This window comes from Oncorhynchus masou, chromosome 31, assembly GCF_036934945.1.
Source record: "Oncorhynchus masou masou isolate Uvic2021 chromosome 31, UVic_Omas_1.1, whole genome shotgun sequence".
In the NCBI taxonomy this organism is placed as follows: Eukaryota; Metazoa; Chordata; class Actinopteri; order Salmoniformes; family Salmonidae; genus Oncorhynchus; species Oncorhynchus masou.
This window is the reverse complement of record NC_088242.1, coordinates 88,506,081-88,525,194: the sequence shown is the minus strand read 5'-3', so window position 1 is coordinate 88,525,194 and position 19,114 is coordinate 88,506,081. Positions and strand designations below refer to the sequence as shown.

General features: G+C 41.7%; 1 protein-coding gene across 5 annotated transcripts in view; it reads left to right on the top strand.

Annotated features, from left to right (window-relative positions):
• Positions 1-19,114, top strand: part of LOC135524711 (rab GTPase-activating protein 1-like) — a 156,306-nt gene that overhangs the window by 130,864 nt on the left and 6,328 nt on the right. For all 5 annotated transcript variants that reach the window (XM_064952479.1, XM_064952478.1, XM_064952481.1 and 2 more), the window contains 4 exons: positions 11,795-11,887; positions 16,181-16,396; positions 16,521-16,604; positions 16,943-17,014. In XM_064952479.1, coding sequence (XP_064808551.1) covers positions 11,795-11,887; positions 16,181-16,396; positions 16,521-16,604; positions 16,943-17,014 — 465 coding nt within the window. The remainder of the gene's footprint in view (positions 1-11,794; positions 11,888-16,180; positions 16,397-16,520; positions 16,605-16,942; positions 17,015-19,114) is intronic.

Below are 19,114 nucleotides of genomic sequence, written 5' to 3'. Positions count from 1 at the left end.
TTGCACTTTTTGCACCAAAGTACGTTCATCTCTAGGAGACAGATCACGTCTCCTTCCTAAGCGGTATGACGACTGTGTGGTCCCATGGTGTTTATACTTGCGTAATATTGTTTGTACAGATGAACGTGGTTCCTTCAGGCATTTGGAAAATGCTCCTAATGATGAACCAGACTTGTGGAGGTCTACATTTTTGGCTGATTTCTATTGATTTTCCCGTGATGTCAAGAAAAGAGGCACTGAGTTTGAAGGGAGGCCATGAAATTCATCTACAGGTACACCTCCAATTGACTCAAATGATGTCAATTACGCTATCAGAAGCTTCTAAAGCCATGACTAAAGACATCATTTTCTGGAATTTTCCAAGCTGTTTCAAGGCGCAGTCGACTTAGTGTATTTAAACTTCTGACCCACTGGAATTGTGATACAGTGAATTATAAGTGAAATAATCTGTCTGTAAACAATTGTTGGAAAAATTCCTTGTGTCATGCACAAAGTAGATGTCCTAACCGACTTGCCAAAACTATAGTTTGTTAATAAGAAATTTGTGGAGTGGTTGAAACACTTAGGTTGGAGTAATTAAAACAAGTTTATGTAAACTTCTGACTTCAACTGTATATACAAAAGTATATGGACACATTTTCAAATTAGTGGATTTGGCTATTTCAATCACACCCCGTTGCAGGTGTATAAAATCGTGCACACAGCCGTGCAATCTCCATAGACAAACATTGGCAGTAGAATGGTCTTGAGAATGGTCTCATTGGATGCCACCTTTCCAAAAGGTCAGTTTGTCAAATTTTCTTCCCTGCTTCCCAAGGGAGTAGCGTCTAAGAAACAGCAACCACTCCCTCGCTCTTGCTCTCTCTGTCTCCACTTCTTCTAAATGGTGAAACTGCTGAGCATGAAACGTCTCCCAGAGGGCTGTCAAAGGCAGGCAGAAGAAATCATATTAATCAATCAAATCATGCCCCTTCGGTAGACATCCCAATTAGATTTTTAAATGCTATATGTTCCGCCGAGTGCGGAAGCGCATAGCACTTAAAAATCGTCTGTCTTCGGGTTGCAACACTCTCACTACCGAGTTCCAAGCTGCCTCTGGAAGCGTTGTCAGCACAAGAACTGTTTGTCGGGATCTTCCTGTAATGGGTTTCCATGGCCGAGCAGCCACACACAAGCCTAAGATCACCATGTGCAATGCCAAGCATCGGCTGGGGTGCTGTAAAGCTCGCCGCCATTGGACTTTGGAGCAGTGGGAATGTGTTCTCTGGAGTGATGACAGTCCGACAGACGAATCTGGTTTGGCGGATGTCGGGAGAACACTACCTGCCCCAATGCATAGTGTCAACTGTAAAGTTTGGTGGCGGAGGAATAATGGTCTGGGGCTGTTTTCATGGTTCGGGCTAGGCCCCTTAGTTCCGGTGAAGGGAAATTTTTAATTACAAATAATTACAATTTAGCAGATTAACACTGGAGTGATACATTATCAGATGGTCATGTAAAGGTAGAGATATTGGTGTGCAAAAGAGCAGAAAAGTAAATAAATAAAAACAGTATGGGGATGAGGTAGGTAAAATTGGGTGGGCTATTTACCGATAAGACTATGTACAGCTGCAGCGATCGGTTAGCTGCTCAGATAGCAGATGTTTGAAGTTGGTGAGGGAGATAAAAGTCTCCAACTTCAGCTATTTTTGCAATTCGTTCCAGTCACAGGCAGCAGAGAACTGGAACGAAAGGCGGCCAAATGAGGTGTTGACTTTAGGGATGATCAGTGAGGTACACCTGCTGGAGCGCGTGCTACGGGTGGGTGTTGCCATCGTGACCAGTGAACTGAGATAAGGCGGAGCTTTACCTAGCATGGACTTGTAGATGACCTGGAACCAGTGGGTCTGGCAACGAATATGTAGCGAGGGCCAGCCGACTAGAGCATACAGGTCGCAGTGGTGGGTGGTATAAGGTGCTTTAGTGACAAAACGGATGGCACTGTGATAAACTGCATCCAGTTTGCTGAGTAGAGTGTTGGAAGCTATTTTGTAGATGACGTCGCCGAAGTTGAGGATCGGTAGGATAGTCAGTTTTACTAGGGTAAGTTTGGCGGCATGAGTGAAGGAGGCTTTGTTGCGGAATAGAAAGCCGACTCTAGATTTGATTTTCGATTGGAGATGTTTGATATGAGTCTGGAAGGAGAGTTTACAGTCTAGCCAGACACCTAGGTACTTATAGATGTCCACATATTCAAGGTCGGAACCATCCAGGGTGGTTAAATGGCTAGATAGGAAGCTACTTCAGAGATGGCGAAATTAGTGTGGATAATGTTGAAATGATCATTGGTTTTAGTGAGCGACATTAGAGGGCTATCATTAGCTGTGTTTTATGGGCCTGTTGATAGTCATAAAGGGGAATGCTGATGGCCTATATACAACTTCAATGGAAAAAGTGAGGGTGAAATAGTGTCATCTTCTGCCACTTTCAAGGCTGTCTGTGGTCAGATATGACTGAATGTGCGAGGGGAAGAATGAGTGTGTTGGGGGAAGAAGAGGACGGGGGCGAGTGGGCTGGAGGGGGAAACCTTGTGCCTTCTTTTCCAGAAGGTTCCATATTATGTTGTCATCTGAAATCAAAACTGTAGAGGTGTATGGAAGCTTTGTGTGGTTTTGTTTTTTGGCTCTTGCTCTTTCTCTGCAGGTCAATTTTGCAAGTCACTTCACACCTTCGAGAGACGGTTGGGCTACTCATCAGCTCTCGCTCTCTCTCTCTCTCGCTTTCTCTCTCGCTTTCTCTCTCGCTTTCTCTCTCGCTATCTCTCTCGCTCTCTCTCTCGCTCTCTCACACATACATGGACAAGCTTCTATGGCATATTCTTTTTCAGATGAAAGCTCTTTCATCAGCAGTATTTCTTTCTCTCTATTTCTCGACTTCTCTCTTTCTCCTTTTCATATTGTTTTCAGATAATGGCTCCTAGGGCGGTAACAATACCATGGCAAAAATGATAACATCAGGCAGACCAAACTCTTTGGTTCTTTAAAATCCTGCAGTATGTTACATTGTGTTCTGTAGCTTGGAATATAAATATATGTGACTCTTGATGACAACATTATGATGTTTGTTTTCAATATTCAGGGTGTTTTCCTAAATAAGTCAAATCTGCTTCCTTTTTTTGGTTTACTTGCCATGATACTAACGGTGTTGCGATACTGGTATAATGCCGGCCCTAATGGCTCCCTTCTCTCTACCCTTCTCCCCTCTCCTCCCAGAGCTTGTGTTGGTATCTTTCCAGGGCGTCACACACTTAAACACACACTTGTGTTCAGTCGTCAGGAACAGAAGGGCCGAGGGGGATGGAGGGTCCTTTCGTAAAGTTCCTGTTGTTCACTGGGTACAACCAAGGCCAGTGGAGCATAAACAATGCTGATAGGCTATCTTATCAACCACACATATCTATTAGCCCTTTACAAGTTACAAAATACAGCATGGAACAGGTTTGACTGCTTCTTTAACTGTTTATGGATTCCTGTCTGTAATAATATATTACATCAGGACTGTTGAGTTCATGGTGTCCATTATATGTTCTAAGACACTGGGCCTAGCATGCTATCAGGCTGAGAACAAACGACATGGGCAGATGGCTTGCTAACAATGGAGTATCTGTATTGTGGGTAATTGATAACCTAGGGGAGGTATATTTGCTACCCCGGTCACACAGGGTAAGGGTCAGGTGTACATTATTCATGGCTAAGTAGGCTAGTGATGAAAGAAGGTAATGTCCAGGCAACAGGCTGTTTAGTATCCTGTTTATAAACCCAGTGCAATATGTCCTCGTTATAAACCCAGTACAATATGTCCTCTTTATAAACCCAGTGCAATATGTCCTCGTTATAAACCCAGTGCAATATGTCCTCGTTATAAACCCAGTGCAATATGTCCTCGTTATAAACCCAGTACAATATGTCCTCTTTATAAACCCAGTGCAATATGTCCTCGTTATAAACCCAGTGCAATATGTCCTCGTTATAAACCCAGTGCAATATGTCCTCTTTATAAACCCAGTACAATATGTCCTCGTTATAAACCCAGTGCAATATGTCCTCGTTATAAACCCAGTGCAATATGTCCTCGTTATAAACCCAGTGCAATATGTCCTCGTTATAAACCCAGTACAATATGTCCTCTTTATAAACCCAGTGCAATATGTCCTCGTTATAAACCCAGTGCAATATGTCCTCGTTATAAACCCAGTGCAATATGTCCTCGTTATAAACCCAGTACAATATGTCCTCTTTATAAACCCAGTGCAATATGTCCTCGTTATAAACCCAGTACAATATGTCCTCTTTATAAACCCAGTGCAATATGTCCTCGTTATAAACCCAGTGCAATATGTCCTCGTTATAAACCCAGTGCAATATGTCCTCGTTATAAACCCAGTGCAATATGTCCTCTTTATAAACCCAGTACAATATGTCCTCGTTATAAACCCAGTGCAATACGTCCTCTTTATAAACCCAGTGCAATATGTCCTCTTTATAAACCCAGTGCAATATGTCCTCTTTATAAACCCAGTACAATATGTCCTCGTTATAAACCCAGTACAATATGTCCTCTTTATAAACCCAGTGCAATATGTCCTCGTTATAAACCCAGTGCAATATGTCCTCTTTATAAACCCAGTGCAATATGTCCTCGTTATAAACCCAGTGCAATATGTCCTCGTTATAAACCCAGTGCAATATGTCCTCGTTATAAACCCAGTGCAATATGTCCTCGTTATAAACCCAGTGCAATATGTCCTCGTTATAAACCCAGTGCAATATGTCCTCGTTATAAACCCAGTGCAATATGTCCTCGTTATAAACCCAGTACAATATGTCCTCTTTATAAACCTACAGTAAGTAGTACAATATGCATATTTTTACTCCATTCCATGCAGGAAATATACAACATTGGCCTCATGACACAAGGCAATAACAGAGCAACTTGTCACAAACCAGTGTTTTCATCCCAACCACCACCTATTGTGTGACTGTACCCTTGAGAGCATCTTGACGACTCCAGTCACTGTATAAATATGGCACACAGGAAAACCCACCCATACTCTCTCTTTCTGTCTCTCTCATCTCTCTCTCTCTATATCCTCTTTCTCAGGCTCTCATCTCGCTTTATCTCCTGTCCCTTTCTCTAAATTACATTTCAATTTGAGGGGCTTTATTGGCATGAGAAACATATGTTTACATTGCCAAATCAATTAAAATAGATAATAAACAAAAGTGAAAAACTTTTTTTTACAGTAAACATTACACTCAAAAAAATTCCAATTTCAAATGTCTTATGTGCAAATAGTTAAAGTACAAATGGAAAATATATATGGGTTGTATTTACAATGGTGTTTGTTCTTCACTGGTTGCACTTTTCTTGTGGCAACAGGTCACAAATCTTTCTGCTGTGATGGCACACTGTGTTATTTCACACAATAGATATGGGAGTTTATCAAAATTAGGTTTGTTTTCAAATTCTTTGTGGGTCTGTGTAATCTGAAGGAAATATGTGTCTCTAATATGGTCATACATTGGGCAGGAGGTTAGGAAGTGCAGCTCAGTTTCCACCTCCACCTTGTGGGTGTGTGCACATAGACTGTCTTTTCTATGCTCACAGAGTCTGTAGTTTGGGTCAGTCACAGTGGTCAGGTATTCTGCCACTGTGTACTCTCTGTTTACGGTCAGTCACAGTGGTCAGGTATTCTGCCACTGTGTACTCTCTGTTTTACAGTCAGTCACAGTGGTCAGGTATTCTGCCACTGTGTACTCTCTGTTTACGGTCAATCACAGTGGTCAGGTATTCTGCCACTGTCTACTCTCTGTTTACGGCCAAATAGCATTCTAGTTTGCTTTGTTTTTTTATTAATTACTTGACACATTATAAAAATATATATTTTTGTTTTCTCATTATTTGGATTGGTGAATTATGTTGCTGTCCTGGGGCTCTGTAGGGTCTGTTTGTGTTTGTGAACAGAGCCCCAGTACCAGCTTGCTTAAGGGACTCTTCTCCAGGTTCATCTCTCTGTAGGTGATGGCTTTGTTATGGAAGGTTTGGGAATCGCTTCCTTTTAGGTGGTTGTAGAATTTAACTGCTCTCTTCTGGATTTTGATCATTAGCGTCTACCGACCTAATTCTGCTCTGCATGCATTATTTGGTGTTTTACATTGTATACTGAGGATATTTTTGCAGAATTCTACATGCAGAGTCTCAATTTGGTGTTTGTTCCATTTTGTGAATTCTTGGTTGGTGAGCGGACCCCAGACCTCACAACCATAAAGGGCAATGGGTTCTATAACTGATTCAAGTATTTTTAGCCAGATCCTAATTGGTATGTTCGTTTTGATGGCATAAAGGCCCTTCGTGCCTTGTCTCTCAGATTGTTAACGGCTTTGTGGAAGTTACCTGTGTCGTGTCTTTGGCTATGCCGGATTAAGTAATATGACATGCTATTCTATAAAATCCTTTCTCTGTAATTAATATTACCTGATTGAGCTTATCATGTAAATGTAATTAACTAGAAAGTCGGGGCACCACAAAATAGTATTTATAGAGCAGTTATCTTCCGAATAAACTCTTAAAGACCTATTAATATTTTACATCGATAGCAGTCAATATTAATTGTCACCTTATTTCAGTCTCATCTGAAAGTTGTAAATTCTTGGTTATCTTCACAAACCCTGGCTAACAAGTTGAATCAGCAATACAAAATTGGGTTAAAATATTTATTTACTAAATACCTAATTAATCAAACAGAATTACATATACACAGAATGAATCATACCTTGATTACAAATTATGTCATAAAGGAAAACGTCCCTAGCGGACGGAACAGATATGACAGCCGGTTACACAAAGAAAAGGGGAGTTGGGTTTGAGTGAAAGAGCTGGAAGACTGAAGAACAAAGGGAGAAGCGATGTCTCTATCGTAAATACAGGATCTTATGCATTCTATGCATAAATGCAATGAATATTTACTATGAGCTGCGCTTCAATAGGTTGGTTGTAGATGCTGGTCTTATTGGCCAACAGATCTTGCTGTCCTCGGAAGAAGTATCTGGTGGATACGTTGTAGTGACATCTTTGTGTGGTAGACGGGATACTCTGTCTGTTCTTTCCAAGCCCACGTTTGCAGCTGCTGTTGCTAACTCAATGGCTAGGAAGTATCACTTCTGTAGCGAATAAGAGTTCAAAGTTCATATCATTCGCAACCAAAGCTCACGCTGAGGTTGGCTTTGTTCTGTCGTTATTATCTGAATTCTTCTGACATCGGATCGTCATCCTAATGTAACCGGGAAACAGGAAGTTATATTGTCATCAAGGCTTTATATAGGAAGGGAGAGGAGGGTGTGTTTCATAGTTTATAACCAATGACTCTTCACGTGGGCGGGCCACTGAGTCGGGCCTAATTCACTCATGAAAACCCAATTCTCACATCTTAGAAGCTAAAATCACATTTCATCCCCTCACAAATAATTTCATATTCAAACACTTAAATTGCACAACAATTCCATGTGAATCTGTTACCTATAATGTGTAGACTTTCCACTGTACCGTTTATGTCATCCATCATTGATGAGAATGTCTCAGATGACAACCGAACTGACATCATATTCATTAAGTACCTACGCATATGTTGAACTGGTTGGATTACCAAAATATGGTTCATTTCCCCCCACCTTCTGATGTTCCCAGAATCTCTATGTTAACCAAGGGATTTTCAATAGTCATATCAGTAGGGTAGAGCGAGGAAAAAAGGGGGGAGAGGTATTTATGACGGTCATAAACCTACCCCCAGGCCAGCATCATGACACCTGTGGCGCTGATGTTTAGGCCGAGGTCTGTATAGTTTTTTTGTGTGCTCTAGGGCAATGGTGTCTAGATGGAATTTGTATTTGTGGTCCTGGCAACTGGACATTTTTTGGCACACCATTATTTTTGTCTTACTGAGATTTACTGTCAGGGCCCAGGTCTGACAGAATCTGTGCAGACTATCTAGGTGCTGCTGTAGGCCCTCCTTTGTTGGGGACAGAAGCTCCAGATCTTCAGCAAATGGACAATTGACGAAAGATTCTAGTAGGGTGAGGCCGGATGCTGCAGACTGTTCTAGTGCCCTTGCCAATTCATTGATATATATGTTGAAGAGGGTGGGGCTTAAGCTGCATCCCTGTCTCACCCCACAGCCCTGTAGAAATAAATGTTTAACCGCATACTTGTTTGTGAATATGGATTTTACAATGTCGTATGTTTTTCCCCCAACACCACTTTCCATCAATTTGTATAGCAGAACCTCATGCCAAATTGAGTCAAAAGCTTTTTTGAAATCAACAAAGCATGAGAAGACTTGGCCTTTGTTTTGGTTTGTTTATTTGTCTATTAAGGTGTGCAGGGTGAATACGTGGTCTGTTGTACGATAATTTGGTATAAAGCCCATTTGACATCTGCTTACTACATTGTTTTCACTGAGGAAATGTATGAGTCTGTTAATGATAATGCAGAGGATTTTCCCAAGTTTGCTGTTGATGCATATCCCACGGTAGTTATTGGGGTCAAATTTGTGTCCACTTTTGTGGATTGGGGTGATCAGTCCTTGGTTCGAAATATTGGGGAATATGCCAGTGCTGAGGATGATATTAAAGAGTTTAAGTACAGCCAATTGGAATTTGTGGTCTGTATATTTGATAATTTCATTAAGGATACCATCAACACCACATGCCTTTTTGTGTTGGAGGGTTTGTATTTTGTCCTGTAGTTCATTCAATGTAATTGGAGAATCCAGTGTGTTCTGGTAGTCTTTAATAGTTGATTCTAAGATTTGTATTTGATCCTGTATATGTTTTTGCTGTTCTTTGTTACAGGGCCAAAAAGTATGGATAAACCACTTCTTCAATCATCTCCATTTTGGATAGATAACTCTTTGTGCTGTTTGTGTAGTGTTTTCCAATGTTCCCAAAAGTGGTTAGAGTCTATGCTTTCTTCAGTTACATTGAGCTGATTTCTGACATGCTGTTCCTTCTTTTTCCGTAGTGTATTTCTGTGTTGTTTGAGTGATTCACCATAGTGAAGGCCTAGACTCAGGTTTTCAGGGTCTCTGTTTTTGCTTGGATGGGTTTCTGAATTTCTTTCTTAGGTTTTTTCATTCTTCATCAAACCATTTGTCATTGTTAATTTTCTTAGGTTGTCTGCTTGAAATTCTTAGCTTTGATAGGGAAGCTGAGAGGTCAAATATACTGTACAAGTTTATACCTTCACTATTACAGTGAAATGCTTTTTCCAGAAAGTTGTCTAAAAGGGATTGAATTTGTTTTGGTTGGTTTCCACACTACTTTTCTTCCATCTATAGCATTTCTTAATATTACTCAGCTCCTTTGGCTTTGATGCCTCATGATTTGAGTATTGCTCTGTTCAAGTAGACTGTGATTTTGCTGTGATCTGATAGGGGTGTCAGTGGGCTTACTTAATGCTCTGAGAGCCTCTGGGTTGAGGTCAGTGATAAAGCAATCTACAGTACTACTGCCAAGAGATGCGCGCTATAGGTGTACCTACCGTAGAAGTTCCCTCGAAGCCTACCATTGACTATGTGGATACCCAGCGTGCAACAGAGCTGCAGGATTTGTGACCTGTTTTTGTTGGTTATGTTGTCGTAGTTTGTATTATTAATATTATTTTTTTAAAGCTTTATTTAACTAGGCAAGTTAGTTAAGAACAAATTCTTCGTTACAATGACAGCCTACCCCGGCCAAATTCGGACAACGCTGGGCCAATTGTGCACCGCCCTATGGGACTCCCAATCACGGCTGGTTGTGATAGTCTGGTTGTGCATATGGGGGAGGGAATGCTGTCACCTCCAGGTAGGTGTTTGTACCCCTGTGTGCTGAGTGTGTCAGGTTCTTGTTCAGTTCTGGCATTTAGATCACCACAGACTAGTACATGTCCCTGGGCCTGGAAATGATTGATTTCCCCTTCCAAAATGGAAAAGCTGTCTTCATTAAATTATAGGGATCCTAGTGGGGGGATATAGGTAGCACACAGGAGGACATTCTTCTTTGTTGTGCTCATTTCCTTTCGAATTTCTAGCCAAATGTAAAATGTTCCTGTTTTGATCCAATTTGTAAGTCGCTCTGGATAAGAGCGTCTGCCAAATGACTTAAATGTAAATGTAAATGTTGATTAATTTAATAGTGAGTTAGGTCTGCTCTATACCAAATTAGCATACCCCCTGAGTCCCTTCCCTGTGTCACACCTGGTAGCTTGGTGGATGGGACTACCAGCTCTCCCTCTCTCTCTCTCTCTCTCTCCTGCACATACCCGTTCATTTTTTCCTCAACCCCCTCTGTCTTCCCTCTTTCTCAGCCAGTGAATTCCTATCTTCCTCTCTTCTGTCTCTGCTCTTGCTCTTCCTTCCCCTTCTGTCTTCTTCAAACCATGAGCTCCCATTTACCCCCCTCTCCCTCCCTCTCTCATTCAATGTAAGGGCTTTATTGGCATGGGAAACATATGTTAACATTGCCAAAACAAGTGAAGTAGATAAAATACAAAAGTGAAATAAACAATCAAATTGAACAGTAAACATTACACTCACAGAAGTTCCAAAAGAATAAAGACATTACAAATGTCATACTATGTGTATATATACAGTGTTGTAAAGATGTGCAAATGGTTCAAGTACAAGAGAAAATAAATTAACATAAATATGGGTTGTATTTACAATGGTGTTTGTTCTTCACTGGCTGCCCTGTTCTTGTGGCAACAGGTCACAAATATTGCTGCTGTGATGGAACACTGTGGTATTTCACCCTCTCGTCTGTGAGCTTTTTATCTCTGGTGGAATCAGCCAGTGAGCTGATTACCCCCCCCCCCTCTCTCTCATAGGGGCCTCTGGTGGCTGGATCCATTAACAAAGCCCCGCCCCTCTGTGGCTTGTTTTGCCCCAGACAAACCTGTAAACCACATCCTAGCAGCAGGTGCCATGGCAACGCCAAGGGCTGAGCCACCCTAGGATACCATTTCCTTAGGCACAGATCTGGCTGGCATAGAGAGCCTTGGCTAAATGTGTTGTCATGTTTTGAAGTGTTAAAAAACACTGGTGTTATCTTGGTAGTTCTGACTTTTGGCTTTTTGAAGAGGTTTCTTCATGAAACTTGTACTGCCTGTTGTTCAGCTCCTGCTGTGTTTATTGTGCTGGGAAAATGAGGGTAGAGTGGTTAGCTGGAATGTAAATCAACAGGTGAACATGATGTAAACTACTCTGCACAGAGTAGTCGGGTTTTGAGGTGTGTCTTTGGGGGATGTGTGATGTCACTGCTCTCAGGAGAGGCAGCCATTTTGTGCCAAGGCTAAAGGCATGTAACAGTTAATACATTTCTCTAGTAAAAGCAATAGTGAATAGTTAAGTGTACATTGATGCAGTTCTAAGAGGAGTGTTTACACTGTTCTGTTTCTGTTCCATCAGTCGGGTGATGAAAGGGATAAGATATGCTGTGGAAACCCTAGTTTTGCCTTCAGTTAGAAGGTTGCTACATTGCCAGCTCACCGGATCTCAGTAAACTGAGCTTTGCATTACATCCATTTGGAGAAACAGAACTGGCTGAATGTTTTAGTCCTGTTTGTCTCCCCATTGCCATCTAGTGGTTTAGAAGCTCTTTCACACTAGAAGGCAAGCTGCTGTAATTTATGGTAAGATAGATCCCACATGGCTGTGGTTGCACCTTTTAAGACAATTCCATCCAACAACACTCACTCAGCTGTCCTCCTGTCACCCCTCCAGGTTCCCACCAAAAAGCTAAAGAAGTTTGAGAAGGAGTACCAGACCCTGAGAGAGAGCCAGCTGCAGCAGGAGGACCCCATCGACCGCTACCAGGTAAGAAACAGACTACCCACAATCGTGTCTTACCCACTGCTCTTGAATCAGATTACTCTACCCCCAATATGGCAGATGACACAATATCTGGCCCTTTATCAGTGGTTAGGGGCCTCACTTCTACTTAATCCCCATTGAGCCACTAAATTCCCATAGCTAGAGTTACTTAGGCGGGCCCCCTCACTGCGCTTGTATACCTCAAGAATTGGATCTCTGAAAATGGGTTGTTTGTAAATATAGATGATACTTGGGGCGGCAGATAGCCTAGTGGTTAGAGCATTGGACTAGTAACCGAGAGGTTGCAAGATCGAATCCCCAAGCTCACAAGGTAAAAAAAAAGATGTTGTTCTGCCCCTGAACAAGGCAGTTAACCCACTGTTCCTAGGCCGTCACTGAAAATAAGAATTTGTTCTTGACCATGCCAGGCCCCTCCCTCCAGTCTTGTAGACTATGCCAGGCACACACACACACTCAGTGAAGAGAAAGGGGCAAAGCATTTTTGTAATGAGTGAAAGATATGGAAGAGGAAAGAGCTTTCACCTCCTGACTATTGGAATTATTCATAGGGAATAACGTAATCCAATACAACCTCATCCTGTTAGTCTCAGATATCCCTGACCTTGGAGCTACAGTACGTATTCCTTCAGCTTTTCTCTGACTTTTCCAAATGGGGGGTAAAAAATGTTATCTTCAGACAGACAACTCTCCCACCAAGTTTGAGTAGGCAGGGCTTAAAATGCTCAGGAAAAATATTCCCCTCTGAAACAGAGACGTACCCAATGCACACACAGATAGCTAGGCTAGTCAGGGAAGAATGACTGGCAGTCCCCCCTGGAATGAGATGAACACATCCTCATGAATAATTATGCCACATAAATCATATACATTTTCATTATGTTATAACCTTTCTACACTAAAAGGAGGGACATATTAGATGACTGCAACCTGAAAAACGTTACTATCTTCAAGTGACTGGTAGTTAGTTACCGAGCGTGGTTCAGACCATAGTAAATTAGACATCTGGCTAGTAGATTTACCTTGCTCGCTAGCCATTGGTAATGGGCTCGCTAATCAAATGTATGTTTTGGTTATGAGTTAGCTTGTGAGCTAGCTCTAATTTACTAATTTAAAGAAAACAGAGCATGTACAAAAATCACTTTATTTTATAGGATGATATAGCTTAATGGTGCATGAAGCGGACACGGTATGCCTTTAAGTTGAGTGGAGATGTACATGTTTTAGTCCTTCTGTTCCTTGGTACAGTGGAACAGTTCTTGTTGGGCCGCTGCAGCATGATTCCGGATAGCAGACATCCTGTAAACGGTGAACGGGCATGTAGATGTCTATGGGACCATTTCAGACTGGATCTGACATTTTGAAATATCTTTCTTATTAAAAACTGAATTTGCATATTATAACAACCCCACAACCTCCATCCTAATAATCTGCATAACTCCCTGCTTTGGCTCTAACCTTCACAAACCAGGTGTGCAAACAGTGGTGCCAGTGAGTGGCTCGATTGTGGTTAGTCGGCTGTGCAGCCTCAACCCAGTATGCGCGCACAACGCCTTCGGGTATGAAATTGAAAATGTAAATTGGAGTTGGGAATATGTATTATAGAGACTTTTTGCACATTGGCAAGGTGTCACTGAGATGTTGATCCTTGGCCTCCATATGCCAATGTAGAACCTAGGCTGTTCAACAAAGCCTCCTTCACTCACGCCGCCAAACTTACCCTAGTAAAACTGACTATCCTACCGATCCTCAACTTCGGCGACGTCATCTACAAAATAGCTTCCAACACTCTACTCAGCAAACTGGATGCAGTTTATCACAGTGCCATCCGTTTTGTCACTAAAGCACCTTATACCACCCACCACTGCGACCTGTATGCTCTAGTCGGCTGGCCCTCGTTACATATTCGTTGCCAGACCCACTGGTTCCAGGTCATCTACAAGTCCATGCTAGGTAAAGCTCCGCCTTATCTCAGTTCACTGGGATAAATCTAGAATTGGCTTCCTATTTCACAACAAAGCAACCTTCACTCATGCTGCCAAACATACCCTCGTAAAACTGACCATCCTACCGATCCTCGACTTCGGCGATGTCATTTACAAAATAGCTTCCAATACCCTACTCAATAAATTGGATGCAGTCTATCACAGTGCCATCCGTTTTGTCACCAAAGCCCCATATACTACCCACCACTGCGACCTGTACACTCTTGTTGGCTGACCCTCACTTCATACTCGTCGCCAAACCTTCTGGCTCCAGGTAATCTACAAGACCCTGCTAGGTAAAGTCCCCCCTTATCGCAGCTCACTGGTCACCATAGCAGCACCCACCTGTAGCACGCGCTCCAGCAGGTATATCTCTCTGGTCACCCCCAAAACCAATTCTTCCTTTGGCCGCCTGTCCTTCCAGTTCTCTGCTGCCAATGACTGGAACGAACTACAAAAATCTCAAACTGGAAACACTTATCTCCCTCACTAGCTTTAAGCACCAGCTGTCAGAGCAGCTCACAGATTACTGCACCTGTACATAGCCCATCTATAATTTAGCCCAAACAACTACCTCCCCCTACTGTATGTATTTATTTATTTATTTATTTTGCTCCTTTGCACCCCATTATTTCGATCTCTTCTTTGCACATTCCTCCACTGCAAATCTACCATTCCAGTGTTTTACTTGCTATATTGTATTTACTTTGCCACCATGGCCTTTTTTTGCCTTTACCTCCCTTATCTCACCTCATTTGCTCACATTTTATATAGACTTATTTTTCTACTGTATTATTGACTGTATGTTTGTTTTACTCCATGTGTAACTCTGTGTTGTTGTATGTGTCGAACTGCTTTGCTTTATCTTGGACAGGTCGTAATTGTAAATGAGAACTTGTTCTCAACTAGCCTACCTGGTTAAATAAAGGTGAAATAAATAAAAAAAATAAAGTTTTCCAAATTACATCAGCTTAACCGCTATCATTGCGTTTACTTGATAGCTACCTACACAAATAGCTAGCTAGAACAAAGGGTTAATAGTAAATTAATTAAAAAGATTAAAAGCAGTACAAATAAGTTCTCCAGTAGGCATCTACTGAGGGAGCTAAGAGCTGTGTTTTAAGGAAATTAAAAGCTGTAAAAATGGCCCAACATGTTTTTGATAAGATTTCATTTTGGCTTGGTGCATATTTTGATTGAAATACTATCAGCTTTAATGATGCTGATTAACATAGACAGCCCTTAACTGTGCATTCATTCTCTCAAGATGCTGAAATAAAAAAAAGTATATTTCTCCACTCCTGTTCGAGTCAAAATGTATGTTTGGTGTATAATTTTACTGCAAGAAATGCTTAATTCTAAAGGAATGAACATTATATTAGGCTATGTGAGAGGTTATAGACCTAAAGTCCTGGTCCAGATTTCAGTTACTATTCCATTTAACCCATCTGAACAGTATCTCTGTGCACAATGGGTTGTGACTGTTAAATGTGTATAGCACCTCACAATGATCACACATAACACTGCGATCATCCTCTTTTACTACTTCACCAGACATTAGGCTACTGGCCCTCCTTCTATTGATTTTCAACTCTCCATTTCGCAGTTTTCTTCTTATTAAATAAACTCAGACGTTGCCCTTTAATCCTGTGGATCAACGTTAACTTTTTCATCCCAGGTTTTCAAAAGTATTTGTCAGTTGGTGTGTATTTGTCAGTTGGCGTGTATTTGTCAGTTGGCGTGTATTTGTCAGTTGGCGTGTATTTGTCAGTTGCCGTGTATTTGTCAGTTGGCGTGTATTTGTCAGTTGGCGTGTATTTGTCAGTTGCCGTGTATTTGTCAGTTGGCGTGTATTTGTCAGCTGGCGTGTATTTGTTAGCTGGCGTGTATTTGGCATGCTACAGTTAGGACCCTAAAGCTGAGGCTACACACTAACGCCAGATACAGAGAACAAAATATAAACCTCAGTGTATCCTATAGATATCAACTGCACAGTAATTAGACATTCATGGATTTTTAATCCATTGTTTTAACTTTATTCAACCCCCCCACACTTCATCCACACAATATTTCATGACCCTAAACCCACCTGCCCTTCGGATATGACTGCGGGTAATGAGTCAACCCGCACATCACTAGTGTGTGTGTGTGTGTGTGTGTGTGTGTGGTTGTGTACTTTTTGGATGGAAAATGTACTTGCTACGGCTGTGATAAGTGGTTGTCTCACCCAGCTATCTTAAGATGAACGGCTAAATGACTAAAATGTGAAATGCAATGTGTGTGTTGCTTACAGAGAGAGAACCGTCGGCTGCAGGAGGCCAGCATGCGTCTGGAGCAGGAAAACGATGACCTGGCCCATGAGCTGGTGACCAGTAAGATTGCCCTGCGGACCGACCTAGACCAGGCGGAAGACAAGGCAGACGTGCTGAACAAGGAGCTGCTCTGCACCAAACAGCGCCTGGTGGAGACGGAGGAGGAGAAGAGGAGGCAGGCGGAGGAGACGGCACAGGTTACACAGCTCACTGTCACACACATGCAAGTGCTCTGGGAGAAGAGAAGCCCAGGTGACTGAAGTGGCAAGTGTTTTACGATCATAGCTAATGTGTGGTTGCCATCTTGCCGTGTCTGTCCAGATTAAAGAGGTGTTCAGGAGAGAGCTGGAGAAAGCAGAGTCAGAGATCAAGAAAACTACAGCTATCATCACCGAATACAAACAGGTAGGATCCAGAGACACGTAAGAGAGGAGAACAGTGTGTGTATGGTATAAGTCACAACCTTGCCAGTAGCTGATAAGCTTTGTGTGGGTGGGGAAATTGGTGCTTCTATGATGTTTGGTTTTTCACCTGCGATATTCTCTGGAAGCAGCACTATTTCATGTCCAAGACACATTTCCCCTCGGGAGAAAGTCAACCCTAATCCTACAATGTCCCCTAAAATCCCATTCAATCCTAATTGAGATGTGTCTTCTGTACTGGTGTATCTGAAAGGTCACTGAACCTGTCCAGGTAATATGTAGTAGCTTAGTAAACACGCAGTCCTTCCTGTGTGTTCCCAGATCTGTTCTCATCTCAGCACCAGGCTAGAGAAGCAGCAGGCTGCCACCAAGGAGGAGCTGGACATCATCAAGGTAGGACAGGATCTGTGTATGGCGTCTGTCATGTCATTATTATTAGGTGGTATGAAGAAGGGTTCTAGTAGTGTTGGAATAAAAACCCATCACTGCTGTGGTGATCAAATGTCTTTGTCCGTAATGCTAATGTGGTTATGGAGTCATTGCAAAGGAAAATTTAAATATAATATATTTCAGTGTGTCGGTAATAAGATGTATACTTACACAATCTTACTCTTACATCTTACTATATATAGTATTTATGTTGTGTATATATACTTTATATTTTCATTACCATTACATTCTGGATACACCTACTCATTCAAGGGTTGTTATTTATTTTTACTGTTTTCTACATTGTAGAATACTAGTGAAGACATCAAAACTATGAAATAACACATATGGAATCATGTATTAACCAAAGTGTTAAAAAAATCTTCAAAGTAGCCACCCTTTGCCTTGATGACAGCTTTGCACACTCTTGGCATTCTCTCAACCAGCTTCATGAGGAATGCTTTTCCAACAGTCTTAAAGTAGTTCCTACATACAGTGCCTTGTGAAAGTATTCGGCCCCCTTGAACTTTGCGACCTTTTGCCACATTTCAGGCTTCAAACATAAAGATATAAAACTGTATTTTTTTGTGAAGAATCAACAACAAGTGGGACATAATCATGAAGTGGAATGACATTTATTGGATATTTCAAACTTTTTTAACAAATCAAAAACTGAAAAATTGGGCGTGCAAAATTATTCAGCCCCTTACTTTCAGTGCAGCAACCTCTCTCCAGAAGTTCAGTGAGGATCTCTGAATGATCCAATGTTGACCTAAATGACTAATGATGATAAATACAATCCACCTGTGTGTAATCAAGTCTCCGTATAAATGCACCTGCACTGTGATAGTCTCAGAGGTCCGTTAAAAGCGCAGAGAGCATCATGAAGAACAAGGAACACACCAGGCAGGTCCGAGATACTGTTGTGAAGAAGTTTAAAGCCGGATTTGGATACAAAAAGATTTCCCAAGCTTTAAACATCCCAAGGAGCACTGTGCAAGCAATAATATTGAAATGGAAGGAGTATCAGACCACTGCAAATCTACCAAGACCTGGCCGTCCCTCTAAACTTTCAGCTCATACAAGGAGAAGACTGATCAGAGATGCAGCCAATAGGCCCATGATCACTCTGGATGAACTGCAGAGATCTACAGCTGAGGTGGGAGACTCTGTCCATAGGACAACAATCTGTCGTATATTGCACAAATCTGGCCTTTATGGAAGAGTGGCAAGAAGAAAGCCATTTCTTAAAGATATTGTGTTGTTTAAAGTTTGCCACAAGCCACCTGGGAGACACACCAAACATGTGGAAGAAGGTGCTCTGGTCAGATGAAACCAAAATTGAACTTTTTGGCAACAATGCAAAACGTTATGTTTGGCATAAAAGCAACACAGCCCATAACCCTGAACACACCATCCCCACTGTCAAACATGGTGGTGGCAGCATCATGGTTTGGGCCTGCTTTTCTTCAGCAGGGACAGGGAAGATGGTTAAAATTGATGGGAAGATGGATGGAGCCAAATACAGGACCATTCTGGAAGAAAACCTGATGGAGTCTGCAAAAGACCTGAGACTGGGACGGAGATTTGTCTTCCAACAAGACAATGATCCAAAACATAAAGCAAAATTTACAATGGAATGGTTCAAAAATAAACATATCCAGGTGTTAGAATGGCCAAGTCAAAGTCCAGACCTGAATCCAATCGAGAATCTGTGGAAAGAACTGAAAACTGCTGTTCACAAATGCTCTCCATCCAACCTCACTGAGCTCGAGCTGTTTTGCAAGGAGGAATGGGAAAAAAATTCAGTCTCTCGATGTGCAAAACTGATAGACATACCCCAAGCGACTTACAGCTGTAATCGCAGCAAAAGGTGGCGCTACAAAGTATTAACTTAAGGGGGCTGAATAATTTTGCACGCCCAATTTTTCAGTTTTTGATTTGTTAAAAAAGTTTGAAATATCCAATAAATGTCGTTCCACTTCATGATTGTGTCCCACTTCTTGTTGATTCTTCACAAAAAAATACAGTTTTATATCTTTGTTTGAAGCCTGAAATGTGGCA